The sequence below is a fragment of the Aotus nancymaae genome, unplaced genomic scaffold (genome assembly GCF_030222135.1).
Source record: "Aotus nancymaae isolate 86718 unplaced genomic scaffold, 86718_ANA_hifiasm-v0.15.2.pri h1tg000015l_1, whole genome shotgun sequence".
Lineage (NCBI taxonomy): Eukaryota > Metazoa > Chordata > Mammalia > Primates > Aotidae > Aotus > Aotus nancymaae.
In genome coordinates, this window is record NW_026988427.1 from 8,990,320 (window position 1) to 9,008,855 (window position 18,536).

At 54.8% G+C, this 18,536-nt stretch overlaps 1 protein-coding gene across 1 annotated transcript in view; it reads right to left on the reverse strand.

Moving 5' to 3' along the window:
* Positions 1-18,536, reverse strand: part of COL23A1 (collagen type XXIII alpha 1 chain) — a 334,850-nt gene that overhangs the window by 33,699 nt on the left and 282,615 nt on the right. The window contains exons 7-9 of the mRNA XM_064376526.1: positions 3,922-3,948; positions 2,271-2,297; positions 859-885 (exon numbers count right to left, since the gene is read on the reverse strand). Of these exons, the coding sequence (XP_064232596.1) occupies positions 859-885; positions 2,271-2,297; positions 3,922-3,948 (81 nt within the window). The remainder of the gene's footprint in view (positions 1-858; positions 886-2,270; positions 2,298-3,921; positions 3,949-18,536) is intronic.

Here is an 18,536-nt window from a genome sequence, read left to right on the forward strand (position 1 = left end):
ACCATGGGGAGGGTATTCATGAGGAGGGTGGGGGGCTTGGGAGGAGATCCACTCTTCCATGACCCCTGGGCCTCAGGACTTCTAGTCTGTTGAGGAAAGGGCATCCCCTTTTGGAATATCAGCTCCACACGCCCACCAGGAAGGAAGCAAAAGGATTTTTCTCAGCAGCCAAAACTCAGCACAAGAGCCCTGTCTTTGACTGCAGAGCAGTCTCATCAGATTTATGTGGCTGGCACAGAGCAGCTGTGTCCTCGGGGCTTGGCCTGGCCAGCCCCCTTCCCTGTTCCTGCTCACGACTCAGGGCTGTGGAGGTGCAGGGCAGGCGCCCCCCGCCAGGCCGAACCACAAGCTGCGGCCCCACTCTCTGCACTGCCGCTCCCACTACCTTTTCACTCCCGCAACAACCTCTTGGGGTGGGGGCTGTTCCCCCACTCACAGTTGAAGAAACTGAGTCTCAGAGGGCAAAGTGACTTGTTCAGGGTCGCTCAGCTGGCAGGTGGCAGAGCTGAGCTTTGAGCTCAGTTCTGCTGACCCCAGAGCCCTCCCCCTTTTGGGGGTGCCACCTGTCCTCAGGACACTCAGTCTCCAGGCTGGGTCAAGTGCCAGCCCCACTGTCTGGCATCCACAGCGAGAAGCATGAAGACCTGGACATCTTCCAGAGACTCTCCACCTGTCCAGGAGGTGGCAGCCTCGCAGCCCAGGTGCCTGGGTGCTGTGGGTGGGGAAGAAGGGCTGCCTCATGGCCTCTTTCTGTGAGGAGCTGCAGGGAGCCGGGACCCAGAAGCAGCACCAGTTATGCCCTATTATTAAACAAGACGAGCCGTGTGGGCAGTGAGGGAGGTCGTGCCTGGTTCTTACCCGGGGGCCGAAGTCTCCTGGTGCACCCTAGGAGCAAGAGACAGGGAGACGTCTCAGCACTGCTCTCGTCACTTCTTCCCGTTTCCCATCGAGCATCTGTGCTCAGTGCTTCACAGACTTAATTCTAACGAAAATAGCAGGCAGGCTCTTTTTTTATTTCCATTTCCAATGAGGAAACAGACACAGTGAGGCCACTTAACCTGCGCAAGGTCACACAGCCAGGAGATCCAGGGCTTGAAACCAGGTGTTCCCTTAACTAGGGTCAGCCCCGGCCATCTGAGGCCTCGGACATTGTAGAGCAGACGGCCCCTCCCGCTGTGTCCTCTAGAAGGGATAGTAATGAGTTAATGTTGCTTTCCACCGGCCAGTTTTGGGGCAGTGCATTAAGCAGCAATAGACACCAAGACACCAGTTCTCTCTGGTTTCAAAGCCCCTGATGGAATCACTTCTATGACACGGTGGCATCAGCCAAGGCCAGGGGCAAGGTAATCAGGACACCTACCAACTGCGCTAGTCTCTCATCCTTGAGGAGAACACTGAGACCGTGACCTCATGCAATCCCTCTTGTGGCTCTGTGAGATTGGGTCTTAATTTACAGATGGGGAAACTGAGGCCCGCAGAGCCCAACAACTTGGCCAAGGCCACACAGTTGGTGGTGGAGCTGGACTGCAAAGCTGAGGTTCTGAACACCAGCTCCCATGCCTCCCCATGGCTCCCTCAGCCCTGGTAGTGGGGCGGGAACCCTGCCTGCCCTGGCCTGAGCTGCCAAATCACAGCAGGGCCCGTCTGCAGATCTCACCTCCCATTTCCAAAGTCTGGGTCGGGGTGGACATGGTCCAGCCGTGGGAGCAGCCAGCTGGCCCTGGCACAACCAGGCCTGCTCTGATCCCTCCCCAGATTTTACCATGGGTAACACAGGTCTCTTCTGTTCCCTTCTGAGGCACTTGGCTGTCCCTGTTTTCCAAGGGACTTTAGTGCCTGATGCCAGAGAAGCCTTTCTCCCAAGGGGCCGCAGAGATAGGTCTCTGCCGTGTCTCCCTGAGGGGTGTCCTCCCCACAGAGAATACCACTAACAGCCATGGTTCAATCCCCCAGCCCTCCTGGCACCCCCTCTTCACCATGAAGTTCTCTGGACACTCGTCATTCTGGGCACACTGGGCCTCTGAGTTGGGCTATGCTTTGGTCCCAGGAGAACTCAGACTCAACTCTCCGGGCAGGCTATATTGTCAAATGTAAGCCTTGTAACCATTTTAGAAGGTAGGCATTGCGATTCCCGCTTTACGGATGGGGAAACTGAGGTTCTAGGAGGGGCTGTGACATGCTCGAGGGCACACTGGAACTGGGGTTCAGACGCAGGTTTCTGGCCTCCTTCACCTGCCTACAGCATCTGCACAGCTTCTGGCATCACTTACCTTTTCCCCTTTCGGGCCGGGAAGTCCCTAGAGAAGGAAAGTGGAGAAAGAACAGGCCTGAGCGAGGGGCCTAGGCTGGCCCCCCTTCCGGCTTCCCTATACTTCTGAGGGCAGAAGGGCCCGTGATGCTGAGCAGAGCTGTGCCCGGCTGAGTGGAAAATCACCACGAGCTGCCAGTCCTCAATGAGAGCTGCCCTGGCTGGTCCCAGGAAGCGCCACACCTCAGTCCTCAGCCTGAGGGAGACGGGGGACTTGGGCGTGACTAGCAAGGGCCCACTGGCATCCTTGCAGCAGAGAAAGGGGCACATGCACTGGCCACTCCTCCCAGAGGGCACACATGGTCCCCTACTGCTCAGCACCCGCCCTGTTGATGTCAGTGGGAGACCGCTACCATCTTTCTGGAATCTACAAGGCAGGCAGAGACAGAGATTCTCTCTCAGAGGCATGCTCTTCTTTTTTCTTTCTTATTTCTCCAAAAAAAGCATTCTCTTCTTTAATGGAAGGAGCTCCTTAGAGTATGGACTCCAGCTGTTCATCCCTGTATGAGTCATCCATCCATCCATCCATCCACCCACCCACCTGTCCATTCACCAATCCATTCATCCATCCATCCACTCACCCACCCATTCACTCACCAATCCATTCATCCACCCATCTATCTGGCCGTCATCCATCCATCCACCCGCCCAAGCACTCATCCATCCATTCATCCACCCATCTATCTAGCCGTCATCCATCCATCCACCCGCCCAAGCACTCATCCATCCATTCATCCACCCATCTAGCCATCATCCATCCATCCACCCGCCCACGCACTCATCCATCCATTCACCAATCCATTCATCCATCCATCCACTCACCCACCCATTCACTCACCAATCCATTCATCCACCCATCTATCTGGCCATCATCCATCCATCCACCTGCCCAAGCACTCATCCATCCATTCATCCACCCATCTATCTAGCCATCATCCATCCATCCACCCGCCCACGCACTCATCCATCCATTCACCAATCCATTCATCCATCCATCCACTCACCCACCCACCCATCCACCCATTCACTCACCAATCCATTCATCCACCCATCTATCTAGCCGTCATCCATCCATCCACCCGCCCACGCACTCATCCATCCATCCACCTCAAGTTACTTATTTAATTGTGCGCATGTCTCCCTGCATGTTCTGCCCATCTGCTGAGGATGCCTGGGACCACAGGCTCCTGGCGCAGATGTTGAGAACTCAGCTTCACGCCCACCAGGGCAGTCTTGAGAATGCAGCGAGGACACTGTGCCTGGGGCCTGCTGGGAGGGCCTCGCATGCTTTGAGGGCTGACTAGACCCCAGGGACTGTGCTGTCCACAGTTCTCCACGGGCCCACAGCATCCCTATGCTGGGGGCGGGGCGTGTTCACGCACGCACTTGACAGACAAGAAGCCTCAGGCTTGGGAGGTGAGGAGGCCTCCCCTTGGTCACCGTCAGCAGGTGGTGGAGCTGGACTTGAACTCAAGTCTGACACCCAAAATGCTTCTCTCTGTGCTGAGCCAAGTTCCCAGTGGCTGCTTCCCCCCAGTGCCCAGCGGTCACTCCCAGCTCCATAGTGGCAGCCCCAGCCCAGGACCGCCTGGAATTGCCCTGTCATTACTTACGGGCTTGCCATCCAGACCCAGGGGTCCCTGGAAAACAAGAGAGAGAGAGAGAACACAGGTTACACATGGGGACCGTGCTTCCTCCGCGTCTTAGGACCCAGGTGCATTATTCAGTAACAAGAAAACAAAGCCTGTCGGAGCCCAGGGTCTGGGTTCAGTCCATGTGGCCTGGGGCTGGGGGAGGGGGAGGGAAAAGGCATCTGTGTGTTGTCTGCTGCCCAGAATCCCCACCCATGGGGTCTGGGTGGGCTGCTGGGGTGGGCATGTGACCGAATTCCCTCTGCCACGGTGACGGGGTCAGTAATGAGCCTGAGACCCAAACCGAGCCATGAGAATCTTGCCTGGGACTTAATGGTGGGGATTTAGGGGAAAAGGGCTCTTTTCTCCTGACAGGGCTAAGCCTGGAGCTCCCAGGGGCCACCATGTGGCTTGAGAAAAAGCCAACAGAGAGGAAAGCAGAGCTGAGAGACAGAGAGAAAGACAGGGGTGAGGGCCTGGAGCTGAAACTACCCCTGCACATGTCAGTTTGTGAGCTAATCAATACTTTCATTTTTCCTTAATTAAGCCAGCTTGAATTGAGTTCCTGTCATTCGTAACTGGCAGAGCCTTGAAGGCTGTTTAAGCTTCCTGCATTGCTGCAGCCTCTGCAGACAAAAGGAAAGCTGGAGAGAAGCCAAATTACACCAGGGTGCTTCCAGAGGGTGGGGGCACTCAGGGACCTTCAGGTCCCCTGCAGAGTCTGCAAAGGGCCAGCTACACACACCCCTTCACCTGTCCATCCACCGCCCACTCAACAAAGCCTCACCTAACTCCCCTCTGTGTGGAAGTGGGGAGGAATCCAGTTGGTAGGGACACTGGGATCAGGGCTGCCTGGTCTCTGCCAGCCCCCATCTCCTCCCCACCACCGTCCCCTCATCCCCACATACATTTCACTCTTGGCCCCAGCAATGACGCACAAAGCTCCACACTTCTGAATCTTTGCACACACTGCCCACCTGCTGGCACATCCTTCCCTTCTTTGTCCATCTTTAGCTCAGCTGCCTCCTCTTCCAGGAAGCCTTCCCAGAGTCAGGCCATCTGTCCCTGTTCCCACCACATGTATTCTAACTGTCGCATGTGACATGACCTGTTGTTAATGTGGGGTCTACACAACTCTTCCCTTGTACAGCCAGGGAAAGGGTCTAATCCCTGTGCCTCTGACAGGCAGCCTGTGCCCGGGAAATGTGTGCAAAATCAAACCAAGGAAGTCGAGCGAGAACGGTAATGCTGTAAATGCACACACTGCACAGTAGCAAGGGGAGGCGGAAAGCTGGAGGCTCTGCCAGCTTCCAGCCAGGAGGGCGCACCGTGGGGACAGTGACGTTGGGGATTAGGACCTAACAAGTGTGTGCATGTGGTGGGGGGAGGGCCCTGTAGGCAAGAGAGCAGCCTGGCCGAGGCGGGAGGGAGGACCCTGTGGGCGGCGGAGGAGCACAGGGGCCGCACAGGTCTCAGCGCCTCTCTTCAGTCCCCAACCTGTGGCTTTCACGCAGCCTTCACTCAGGGCTGTCCTGGCCTCTCCAGGCTTCCACTGGCTGAGGATGGACTCCCAGGCCCAGCATCAGGGTCCTCTGTGGCTGGGGCCAGCTTCTGCCATTTGGTCACTCTGCGCCCCTGTCCGTCCCTGAGCTTTCTGGCTTCCTTTCCATCTTCATCCCTCGGTTCTCTGTTCCCTCTGCCTGGAGTGCTTTCCCTGCATCTCCACCTGGTGGGAGGCAGCTCGTCCCCTGGGACAGCCTCCTGCTCTGGGAAGCCTTTCCTGGCTCCCGACTCTGAACACAGCTGGGAGCTGGCCCCCACCTGACAGGTAGGAGGTAAGCTGCTGGCTTCCTTGGCTCAGCCTCCAGACTGCCTCGGGTGGAGACGGCCCATCTGCCGATTCCCAGATGGTGTGAAAGTGGCCACTCCGCATGGGGCTCACAGCCAGGGCCTCGCGGACGGAAGGAAAACAGGGCACGTCTAAAAATTGGTGTTTAAGTGCTTCTGGCCACTAGTCTCACGGTCGCTGAGGGTTTGGCCATCAGAGTGATGGCCTGGGGACAACTGGGGTCCCAGGAGAGAGAGAGTGGGGCCATTCCAAAGTCTTGAGGGTTCAGGCCCTGGGGGACCCAGGTCAGGGCCTCAGCCCCCATCACAGGCACAGTTCTAGTCCTTGCCACGAGCCTCCCAGGAGCTGCCCTAGCTGGACAGTGTCCTCTTGCCAGTTCCCGGCTATCCTGATCCCAGGGTCCACACCCTAGGCCTTCTGCCCTCGTAGTCCACTAAATTGGGCCCTGTCCCTTGTCCAGCTAGCCCCTGACCCAGGCCCTGCTGGGTGTCCTCAGGGCCACATCCCCCTGGGCATCCCCACCCTGGACTCCTCCCCGGGCCTGACCCCACACACAGGGGGGCTGGTCCTTCCTGGTCTCTTCAGGGAGCTCCTCCTGGCCCGCACTCAGTCTTAATCACACAGCAACCCTATACAGTAGGTGTCATCATCCCCATCTTACGGAGAAGGAAACTGAGGCCTAGTGAGGGGAAGACCTTGCCTAGAGCCATGCAGCTGGAGCAGGTCTGGGCCCCCGTCTCCATCCCGCCTGCACTGCAGGCCCCTGCCGAGGCACTGTCTGGCCTCCTGGCCGCGCTCTCCTGTTCTAGGCCTTGCATGCCTCTGTTAGACCCTCCACGCTCCCAAGGCCCCTGGATGTGAAGCACACAGAACCACAGGGCTCTGCCTTTCTAGAAGCACCTGTGGAAGGGAGCCCAGGCTGTCCCTTGGCCTCAACCTCAGAGAGAGTCTCAGTGCTGCCGGCTGTTTCTGGAAAAATCTGCCTGACCGTACCTTATAGTGGCCACAGGCCTTCTGAGCTGGACGCTGCCCTCTGCCAACCTAAGACTGCTCCCGAGGGGTAACTGATGGTGCCACCTTGGTCCCCGAGGCTTCCTTCTGATGTGTGAGAAGCCCCATCTGTGACAGAAAACCAATTTTCCCACCAAAGGCCCTGCCCGTATGGGTGATCACAGAGCCCTGGAGTTTTTACAAGTGAATACAATTTGTAGCTTCCCAATACAGGCAGAGGGTGTGGGGTGCGCATTGCTCTTGGGAGCCCCCACCACGGGCTGAAGGGAAGTCAGTTCCAATTCCCAGAAGCCAAGCGTGGAGCTGAGGTTGAGCAGATGTCCTTGCTGGCACCGAAGCTCCCTGTGTGAAAACTGATGGAGCAGACGGGGCTGGGCCAGCCCCTGGGACAGAGCCAACCCACAGCCAGGATGACACCTGGGCAAGAAAGCCGACCCCAGGCCCCCAAGCTCTCTGTATGGGGCAGTGGCTGACCTGGGAGAGGTTGCTGGGTGGGTGTGGTCACTGAGGAGGGGACTCTGAGGTTGGCAGGGAAGGAGCAGCTGGCTTTGGAGTGAGATGTACCTGCCTGGCTTGGGGACGTGATTCTGACCTCTCCTCCTGTCCTGGGGAAGTTGGGCCTGCCCTCTGGGCCGGGGGACCCTGGCTGTGAATCTCCAGGAGATGGACCCTGCCCACAATTACCCTACAGAATGCCTTTCCCAAACTGGTGCCCCACGGCACACTGCCCTGCAGGGTGCCAACAGGCTTGCCTGGAGACAGGGATTCCATGGTTAAGTAAGTTTGAGAAGCGCTGAGTTACGCTCTGGAACAGGTTTCTTTCCTGCAGGCTGTCTGAGCCGTCATTCTACTCTGAGCGTCTTTAAAAGGACAGCACTCCCTCCACCCCTGCAGTGGGCTGAGGGGACTCAGCCTCGATGGACTCAGTGCCTGGCTGGGTCTTAGCACAGCAACTGAGGTGTGAGTTTCTACCGTGGAGCGGGGGCTGAGCCCAGCTCTGGGTGTTCTCGAGAGGAGGACAGACACCTCAGGGCAGGGCCTGGGGCTGGTCTGAATGGAGCCAAGGAAAACACGGGGTGGGGGCGTGGTCAGGCTGGACAGAGGCAGGGCAGGGCAAGTGTCTGAGTGTTCAAGCCCGAGTCAAGTCCTTCTGAGCAGAACCAGGGCTGTTCTGAGCAGCTGGGCAGTCTGGAAGGGCAGAGCCCCAGACTGGACGGGGGGATGCCCTGGGTGTGGTGGTGGGTGGTGTCTCCTATCCAGGCAGCCCTTCCCCACCCCAGACAACAGGGCACCGGCCATCAGCTGCCCCGCTCATCTCCCTGCATCTCCCACAGATGGAGTGGGAAGGAAGGTAGCTCGGGGAGGTTTACCAGCAACTCACAGAGTGAAGGTCAGGGCTTGGCCTTGCAGGGCCCGGGTTCAAATCCCTCCTCTGAGCCCCAGCTTCCTCATCTATAGATGCCACAGCAATGTGCCTGGAGATGCTCATGACTGTCCAGCTCCCTCCCCTGTCTGATCAAAGCCCTTGAATCCCCCAAAGGTTTTCAACGCCTTCTGCCCTCTGAGAAACCCCACAGCTGTTTACAAGCCTCGGTTCTGCTTTAAATCACTCTTTCGCCCTGGAGATCAGCTGGGCTCCGGGGTGTTTCCGGGTGTGTGAGAAACAAACAAAGCTTGGGCTGCACATGAGTAGCGGGCGAGGCGGCCAGCTGTCCCAGAGCAAGGCAAGATGGGCAGCCCCCTGCCCCCAGTGCCGCCTCAGTCCCTTGCCTTGCTCCGGGACCGGCTGTCCTTGACCTCAGTTTCCTCATTTGTGAAATGCAAGTTATGCCATTCTCCTCTCAAACGACAAGTTCGAGTTGGGTCCCAGGTCAGTGTCCTTTGTTTCCCAGACCAATGCAAGATGCGAGGCCCCATGGGCAAGCAGACACTGGATTAGGGTCTGCCCTGGCCCTGGAGGGCAGTGCTGGGAGTGGCCTGCGTGTGGCCTTCCAAGGGGCCAGCAGTAGAACCCTGGGCAGTGCCGCTGGTGGCACCTGTGAAGTTGGGGCTTTGCTCTCTCCCTCCCTCGGCCTGTTGAGCATTTCCTAAGCCAGGTTCACAGAGCCATCTTTCGAGCCATATTAACAAGTGTTGAAACTATCCCTATAAACTTTATAAAATTAATTAGGGAAGAAGGGAGGGGGAGGAACAAAAGCAAACCAAGCTTGCAGCACGCTCAGCGTCATCATGAGGTCAGCGTGCTCCCTGACCCCTTCCTCAGAACTGCTTTCCTGCTGCCCCAGAATTGTGCAGATTCTCTCACAGGGTCGTGGTTAACCTTAATTGCTCTGTAGATAGCAATTTGAATGTAAAAAATTAAGTTTTCCCTTCGAGACATTCTTTCACATCCTGTACACTAGTGAAACTCCAAAGTCAGCAGGTCTGAAGGATCCCATGGGAGCTGATTCACTGAAGAATGCAGTCTCCACATCATGCTGATTTCATCCCCCTTGCCCTGACCAATCAATGACCCCAATTTTCCAGCCCCTCACCCTCCATGATCCCCTTAAACACCCCGGCCCAGAACTCCTCAGGGAGATGGATTTGAGAGTCTCCTCCATCTCATTGCTGGATGGCCTGCAATCATTACACTCTTTCTCTGCAGCAAACCCTGCTGTCTCAGTGTAATTGGCCTGGTACTATGCAGGCAATTGAACCTTGTGGTCCTATAACCATGTGGCTAAAGAGGGGAGGTTTCCTAGTGAAGTGCATTTGGGATGTGGAGTGTGGTGGCTCCGTCCCCGGAGTGTCTTGATGCTCATCAGCCAGAAAGCCTGTGCTGACCCTGTTACTCTATGTCAGGGAAAGGTCCAGGGCTGGCCCTGTCCTCCTCCTGACTGTGGCCCAGCCCTCCCCGAGATAGTCTCCAGCATCTGTTGAACTGAACCAAATGAATAAACTGGCCACGTTTAGATGCAGACAGGAGTAAATGCTCAAATCAGCCAGAGCTGGGTGCCTGTCTTGCTTTCTGGTTGTAATTAATGCTGACGGCTCCTGTCAGGGAATGGAGCCCTCAAAATGCATTAGGACAAGGCCCCTGGAAGAAGGGCTTACCAGGATTACCAGGCCAGGGCCTAGTAATTATGCCCCAGATGTTGACAATTCATCAAATTACAAGGCTGGTGGGGCCTGAGGTCCCAGTCTGGGAAGTGCACATTCCTGCGTGAAGGTTCCCTGAGCCTCCTCCCAGTCCTCATTAGGGCTGGCTGGTGGATGAGGGGTGGGTGGGCAGCCCCTCTCAGGGCAGGTCAGCACCACATGGTTCTGATTTCTCAGCCTAGACTCTTTGTACACACCTGAGCTGCAGCAAGACTGTCTGGGGCTTAGCAATTTCCCAAATTCAAATTCTTTGTGCCAGGGAAAGGAAGAAACGACCCTCAAACTTAGGTTCAGTCCAGCTGCTGCTGGTGCCCTGAGGGTGGCACAATATTCCTCCTGGAGCACTTCTTCCTGGGATCGAGGGCGTTTTGTAGAGTGGGCTCTGTAGTGACCTTTGCACCTCAACTCAGCAAATTGTAGGAGCTTGAGCTGGGTGGGGTCTCAAGAGCTTGCACCAACGCCAGGGGCTCACCCCTCATGTGCTCCTCAGCCTCACTTGGGCTTCCTCCCTCTGTGCTGCTCATCTGTAACGCGAGGGGCTGAAATTGCTCAACGTCTTTCCTGGAGCCAGGTTTTATTTCACCTGTGCAGTTAAAAGAACCCAGGCGGGGCATGATTTGCTCATGTAAATTCCAGCACTTTGGAAGGCCAAGGTAGGAGGATCGCTTGGGCTCAGGATTTTAAGACCAACCTGGGCAACATAGTGAGATTCCATCTCTTAAAAAAAAAAAAAGAGTTGGGTGTGGTGGCCCATGCCTGTAGTCCCAGCTACTTAAGAGGCTGAGGTGGGAGGATTGCTTAAACCCTGGAGTTTGAGGCTGCAGTGAGCTATGATGGCACCACTACACTCCAGCCTGGGTGACAGACCGAGACCTTGTCTCAAACATACAAACAAAAACAAAGAACCCAAAACCAACTGAACTAGTCACAACATTTAAAAATTGCAACTTTTTACATAAACATCCAGAGTTTGGGCTTTTCTTGAAAAGCTGGGAGATCTCACAGACCCTGGCCCACAGGCTCCACCCTGCCCTGTGGTCTCACACCTGGCCTGCTGCCCACAGCGAGGTGACTCACCAGCTCTACAGGGCACCTGAGTTTGTAACCCTTGGCCTAGAAACTCTCATAGGGCCCTTTCAGCTCTATGATGCTGTAAGACTGTGAAACCAGCTGGCTTCTATTTTGGGGAGAAGGACTGCTCAGTGATGCCCGAGTGTGCTGGAAGTAATTACACCTATGTCCATGTCACACATCATGGCTAGCAGAGGCGGTGTTTACAGCACTGTGCCTTTGAACCGATCCCAATACCTGCTGAAATGACACATTTGCCGGTGACTGGTGGGGAGAGACACGATTACCCTAACGGGTATCAGAAAATATTGTTCCTCATTAGGGTGATGGAGAGGAAAGAGCTTGACTTTCACGGGGTGAAGGAGGATGGAGGACGGGACAAGCAGGCCAGGATATGTCTTCCTGAGCTGCTGGGATCACCAGCTCAGGCACAGTGGGCTGGTCTGGCAGAAGGAAGTCTGGAGGAACACACGGTCAGCTCATTTTGGTGGCAGCCGTGGATGGGGTGGAAATCTGGAGTTAGGAGCAGCAGCTGACCGGAAGAGCGACCGTCATAGAAAGGTGATCGTCACAGAAGGGTGACCGCCACAGAAGGGTGACCGCCACAGAGGGGTGACCGCCACAGCGTGGAGACAGCTCGAAGCACACACTGACGCTGCAGTCACTCTGCCCCACCCTTGGCCTGCCAGGGTGCCCTCATGGTTGCTTTCCCAGCCTCCCTAACAGCTGCCCCCTAGGCTGCGGGTGGGCCCTCTGGTTTCCACAGACAATTGTCACCCACGGTAAAGAATTGGTTGAAACGCTTAAAAATGCAAAGATTTTGTGTAGAATTTGGATTTCCAGCTTCTCTGGAAATATTGGAAGATGTAGTGGTGACTCTGCATGTGCAGAACTGCACCCCGATGGGGCAGGTACCCCTCATTCACCCCAGGCCTTGCCGTTTTCTCTGTTCTCCTGCGCCCAATCAGCCTCACCTGTTTTCTCACCTGCTGGCGCCTGCAGGCATCGGTGAGCGGTGAGCCCGTGCCCTTCCTGTTGACTGCCCTCCTCTGGTTGCTGTAGCACCTGGCACACCCTCATCTACTGCACTCAGGGCAAAGCCGTACCCCCGGCCTGGCATTCAAGGACAGCCTGTTCCTCCTGAGCACTTCCTTCCAGACTCCGCTCCTTCCCCTTCAGCTTCTCACCTACAGACTCACCGCTTTGTCTTCCTGCCACCTTTCCTCCCAGTGACCAGCTCCAAGGCTCCGGTGCCCACCAGATGCCCTTCCTGACCAGTGGATGTTCAGCCTTGGCCTGCACACCCCGTGATGTGGAACTCACTGCTTCCTGGGCAGACTGATGGGTTTGCAAAGATTCGGTTTAAGCCCGGTGGCTCTTCTCAGGCTAGACCCTCCATCTTGCTGCGCCTGGCTCAATTATGCCCAGAACCTCCATGTGGCCGAGAAGACGAGGCCTCAGGCTCCAGCCTGGGGAGGGCTCTCAGCTTGGCCAGGTGGGGCTGTAGGCCCCTTTGTCCAGCCACCCGGGGTGGAACAAAAGGCAGCCATTCCTCAAGGCTGGATGCTTCAGGGCCAGGGGCTTCTCACGTCCCCTTACGCCCTTACCAGCCCGGCCCCTCTTGGGTGCACCCTCTGTCTGGATGTTCCCCTGAAACTCCCCACTGTCAGCATCTTCTTCGCCTTCTGACTTCGACTCACCCCTCCCTTTCTCAAGGTGATACTGCTGAGCCCCACCAGGCCAGGTCTGGGTCACAGGAGCTCTACTTCCTAGCCCTGGCTACGATGCACAGTGAAGCTGGAATTTGTGGGAGTGTTTTGTTCTCTCTCCCACTCAACCACAGGCTCCAAGTCGGGAGGGACCCCCTGGATGTGCTTCCTGCTATGGTATCCCAAATGCCCAAGCGCCTTGTGCATAATGAGAACACAGTAAATACCTGCTAAATGGATCAACTGTGACTGAACATCTATCCCGGGCTTGGGTGCCTGGCCAGGGAACACTAGAGGGCACTCTTGACCTGCCGAAGGGGCCGCCAGCCCTGGCAGACTCCTGCCCTAGGGCCGCAGCCTGGGAAGTCAGCCAGGATGCTGGCCATTGAGGACTCGGGCCCAAAAGGGGCGCCTTCAGCCTCACAGGCTCCCCCTGCTGGTGTTGGCAACGGTCAGGGTAGCGGGAACGGTCCCCGAACCCAGTCTGTGTGCCCAACTCTGAGCCTCTCCTGAGGTCGCCTACTTGGCTTCCCCAACAGTTGAAGTGGGTAAGGCTTGGAGGGGTTAGGCACGTGCCATTCTGTCTCCACGGCATGGACTGGACATGGTGCCAGCCCTGAGTCCTGGGCGGGGCAGCTTCATACCCAAATCACTGCTTTCTCTTTAGTCTCTTTGCTTTGAAGACCTGGGCTTGGGTCAGTGACCTTGTGCAGGTCTGTCTGTGAATATGTCCTTCCAAGCCGCGAGGTGAGGGTGCTGTGAGGCTGCTCTGCTGCCTGGGGAAGCGGGAGGGGCTCCAGCCAGTGACCACGCTGCAAACACGTCACAGACAAACTGGCAAAGAGCAGAATCAACCCCCTCTGCTGGGCCCTCCGCACTGCTGTCCCTGCTAAGTCACCTCCCAGAGCGAGGTGTGGACAGGAGGCACCCGGGCCGCTGCCAGGAGGATGCAAAAATCTGCAGCAAACACAGGAGGCATCTGGGAGCCAAGGGCGGAGCAGCAGCTCCGGCCCCGCTGACCTTGAGTGGCTGCCTCCTGTTGCTGGGCTTCCCCACATGGGACACTCCTAGGGACACTGGGGACAGTGCTGGACCAAGACAAGGGGTTGGACTCCAGACACCTGCCCTGTGCTGGCTCAGGGCCCCAGGAAGAACAGCCAGCGTGGTGGCCCTGGCTGCACCTCCCTGAGGTTTCAGTCTGGGGGCTGTTATCGGGGACTCTGGGGTCTGCTTTCATCCTGTCTCAGCTCGACTAGAATCTGGGGATTGGCGGGACGGCCCTGTAGGGGTCAGATGAAAATGAGATGGAGGATGTTGAAATCTGAAAACAGATGAATTTGGGATATTACAGATGAATCATTTAATGAATTACATTTTTACAATCAAAGCTGTTTTTGAACTATGAGAGTGCAAGAGAGCATGTGAACGTGCAGCGCTCCGTGGGCCTTTTTCGTTCACTTGATTAATTCCAAACAGTCTATCTGCGTTCTTCATTTCAAAATTGGTCCCAGGCCGAGGCCCCATCTCACAGACCACATTTCAGCCCAGAGCTCTCGCAGTCCCCTGGGGGCTCCCGGGACTGAGGCCGGAGATGAAGTGCAGCCCCTGCTCCCTTGACTCCAGAGGGGCTTGGACACGGTGCTCTGGGGCCCTGGAGGTGCAGCGTGTGCAGTTCTGGTTCTGCTCAGAGTTGACCTGCAGCGCCTGCCAGCCCTCGTTTCTCAGTCATTCAGGCTTCACCAGCAAATTAGTACAACTGCCTCCTACCTACACCCCTTCCTCTAGTCTCTGCCCTGTAGCCAGGGAGGCCTTTTCTAATAATTAATTGATTGATTTAAAATTTTACTTTTTAAAAGAGATGGAGTTTCAGCCAGGAATGGCAGCTCATGCCTCTAATCCTAGCACTTTGGGAGGCTGAGTTGGGGGGCAGATTGCCTGAGCTCAGGAGTTTGAGACCAGACTGGGCAACATGACAAAACCTCGTCTCTACTAAAAATACAAAAAGTTAGCCAGGTGTGGTGGTGGGCGCTTGTAATCCTAGCTACTTGGGAGGCTGAGGAATGAGAATCACTTGAACCTGGGAGGCAAAGGTTGCAGTGAGCCGAGAAGCTGAGATCATGTCACTGCACTCCTGCCTGGGTGACAAATCAAGACTCCATCTCAAAAAAAAAAAAAAAAGAGAGAGAGAGAGAGATGGAGTTTTGTCATATTGCCCAGGCTGGTCTCGAAATTCTGGGCTCAAGTGATCCTCCTGCCTTGGCCTCCCACGGCGCTGGAATTCCAGGCGTGAGCCACTGCCCAGCCGAAAGCTTTCCTTTTATCTCTGTTGTTGTTGTTTTGCTTTGTTTTTGAGACAATCTCGCTCTGTTGCCAGGCTGGAGTGCAGTGGTGCAATCTCGGCTCACTGCAACCTTCGCCTCTTGGGTTCAAGCGATTCTTGTGTTTCAGCCACCCAAGTAGCTGTGATTACAGGCATCCACCATTATGCTTGCCTAATTTTCATATTTTCAGTAGAGATGGGGTATCATCATGCTGGTCGGCCGGTCTCGAACTCCTAGCCTCAAGTGATCTGTCCGCCTTAGCCTCCCAAAATACTGGGATCACAGGCATGACCCACCATGGCTGGCCTACGGAGGACTTTTCCATACACAAATCTGTCCAAGTCATTAAGGGGCTTCTGTGGGCTCCAAGCTCTTCTGCTGGGTGGGTGAGGGGCGCTCTCCACTCTCTGGGCCACTCAGTATCACCTTCCCTGGCCTCCCTGCCCTGTGCCTGGCACATGGGACCACATCTCTCCTCCTGCCCCTCGTGCCTCCATGCAGGGCTCACCGTGCTGTGATTGTGCTGTGTGGAATGCTTTCCTCCTGCCAAACTCCTACTCGTCTCTCAGGCCACCTCAAATGTCCTTCTTCTGTGTGGCCTCCTGAGGTCCCAGGTGGAACTAGCCTCTCCTTCCTCTGTGGGGCTGCAGCCCCATCTGTATGTATTACAGCTCTACCCACTGTACTGTAAACATCTCTAAGGGAGAATTTCATGCTCAACTGGGGGACAGTGGGCAGGATGAGTGAGCGACAGGCCTCCCTTTGCGCTCAGAATCCCAACAGGCCCAGAAAGCAGCTTAAGCAGCTCAGAGGCCAAACTGGCAGGGACTTCTGAGCACCTGCTGAGTGGGACGTGTGGTTCCAAGGTCCTTATGGACCTCATCTCCTCCCCTCAAATCACACACATGAGAGACGGAGACCTTACGCTCCATTCTGTGAATGGGGAAATGAGACGTGCCGAGGCTGAGTGATCTGCCCGGATTAACACAGGCCTCTGGAGGCGGGAGAATCCAGGGGATTCCAGAGGTCAGCGAAGTAGAATGGCAGATGGTGGGAATGGCAGGGCCCTAGGGGGTCTTCAAGGGTGGAAGCCAGCCCCACGTGCTTGCCACTGTGAGGTCTGAGACGCGGCATGCTCACTCTACCCTTCCGTTTCTCAATCTGCAGAATGGGCACGAGTACTAATCTTTAGGGATGGAATGTGATTTGAAACTCGGAAGCGCAGCGCTGATCTGATTCCTGATGTTTTCATCCAGGCCAGGCCTCAGATTCCGCAAGTGTGGCTGCACTCCCTGCTCCATCCAGCTGCTCCTCTGCAGGGGTGCCCTGGACAGTGAAACAGAACTGGGCATCTCATCACCAGGGGAAGAACGAGAACCTCTTCCTAATGTCTAATAAGGGCTATGACATGGAGGTACGAATGAGGCATAGGAGAGGAAGTGAAACGAAGACATGAACTCGTAAGTTTCAGTTAGACTTTGTTTTTGTTTTTCTTTTTTCGGAAAGCATCCTAATACTGTGATACCGGAGGTGGAATATAGTATTTGGGAAGGGAGTGGCAGGGCTGGATATAGACCGGGGTGAGCAGGAGAAACCAAACCTCCACTCCAAGTACCTGTTTCTTGGGGTGATCCAAGAAGCACTCTAGCCGACACGCAGACCATCCTGGCCCCAGCCCTGCTACTGTAGATGGCTTGAGAGGCTGGCTGGTCTGTGTGAGGGAGAGGGGTCACACAACCTGGGTGCTAATCCAGGCTTTGGCACACAAGCAGGCTGTGTGTCTCAGCTAGGTCCTGTCACCCTCTGAGCTCAGATTCTCATCTGTCAGGTAGGGCTGAAACCACCAGCCTCCCACGGTGAGACGGCATGCATGAGTGTGCACCCAGCAAGCACTAAATACTTGCACCTGCTTCCCTGGCACACTGGAAGGGCTTTGCGAGATGAAGGATCACAGTCTTTGCTTCTCTGTTCCCAAAGGAAGCATCGGGGGTGGGGGGATCTCAGACCTTTTGGCAGTCTATGTCTGGGGATGTGATTTCTACAAACACAGAGTCAAGTTCTATCCCCCAGCCCTCACCTCTGTCATAGTTCTACTTGCTGCAGCTCTGGGAGACCTCTTTGGCTTCCCCTTCTATCGTTTCCCTGTCACCTGCTCACCCACTCTGCTCCTGCCACACTGTGAGTGTACTGAACACACAAAGCTTGCTTCAACTTCATGCCCTATGAACTTGCTTCTTCCTCTAGCAGGATCTCCCCCAAAATCTCTGCAGCTTTTTCATCATTTAAATCTCAGTTCAAATGTCATTTTCCTCAAGAGTCTTCTGATTATTTAATCCAGATTATACCTGTCCCTTCACCCCACCAACACTCTCATCACATCCTTAAGCACATCACACCATATCTAAGAAATACTTAAACAGCCTTCTGAACATGTAGAACAAACCAGAAAGTCACTAAAGCTTCCTGTTAAGAGTTAGGACCATCAAACTACCAAAGAAGAGGAAAAGCCAACATGGTGCCATTAGGAGATGATGAGAAAGTCTAACGTTTTCTGTGTAAAAGTTAAAGTTTAGGCAAGATTAAGCCCTGCATGAGTGACAGGTGGTTTCATCTTAGTCGGAAGCCACAGTTTAGAGAAGAAAAAGGGCTTGTGATAAACAAGATACCTCCAGGAAGATCACATTGAGCTTCTAATTATTCATTCCTCTCTATCCCATGGCAAGTTTCCTTTCCTACATTCTTCTCCAAGACTGTGACTGGGCCTGATCCACCTTTGTGCCACCCCAGTGCTCAGCACAGGGTATGACACCCACCAGATTTGTTGAACAGAGCCAAGCCTCCTAATTATGAGATGGCAAAATCCCTTCATCAACATAAACACTGAATACTACCCCGAAGTGCAAGAGTGCTGCACTCAGGGTCCTCTGCAGGTTCAACCTTTGATTCAAACTGTTCTGAGTTAAGAATTATCCCTATGCTGCTAATTCCACGATGTCTTCTGTCCCTGGACCCATGGGGATCCAAAAGCTCTTAAACACGGGTCATTTCCTTTTAACTATGCCTGCAATTCCAATCTTTACCACCAGGTGACAGGATTATACAAACCTTATCAAAACTAGTTTAATCTCTGACTACCTCTAGTTAAAATATGCCCTAAATTAAAACAATATTCACACATATATGCATATATTTTAAAACTTATATTGGCATAGTTTTACAAGTGTAATACCCACAGTTGGCCAGCATTTGGGAAAATATGCAGCATTTTTTCATTGTTGGTGGGAATGTAAATTAGTATAGTCTCCTGGAGGGCAATTTGGTAATACACATCGAAAGCCTTAAACACGTGCAGCAACTCCACTTTGAGTTATTTATTCTAAGGAGATAATCATGGAAATAAGCCTATATTTATTCCCAGGAAGTTGACTGTAAGGGTGAAAAATTATCAATATAAATAATTTAACTTTGAGACTAGTTAAATAAATGATACATAGT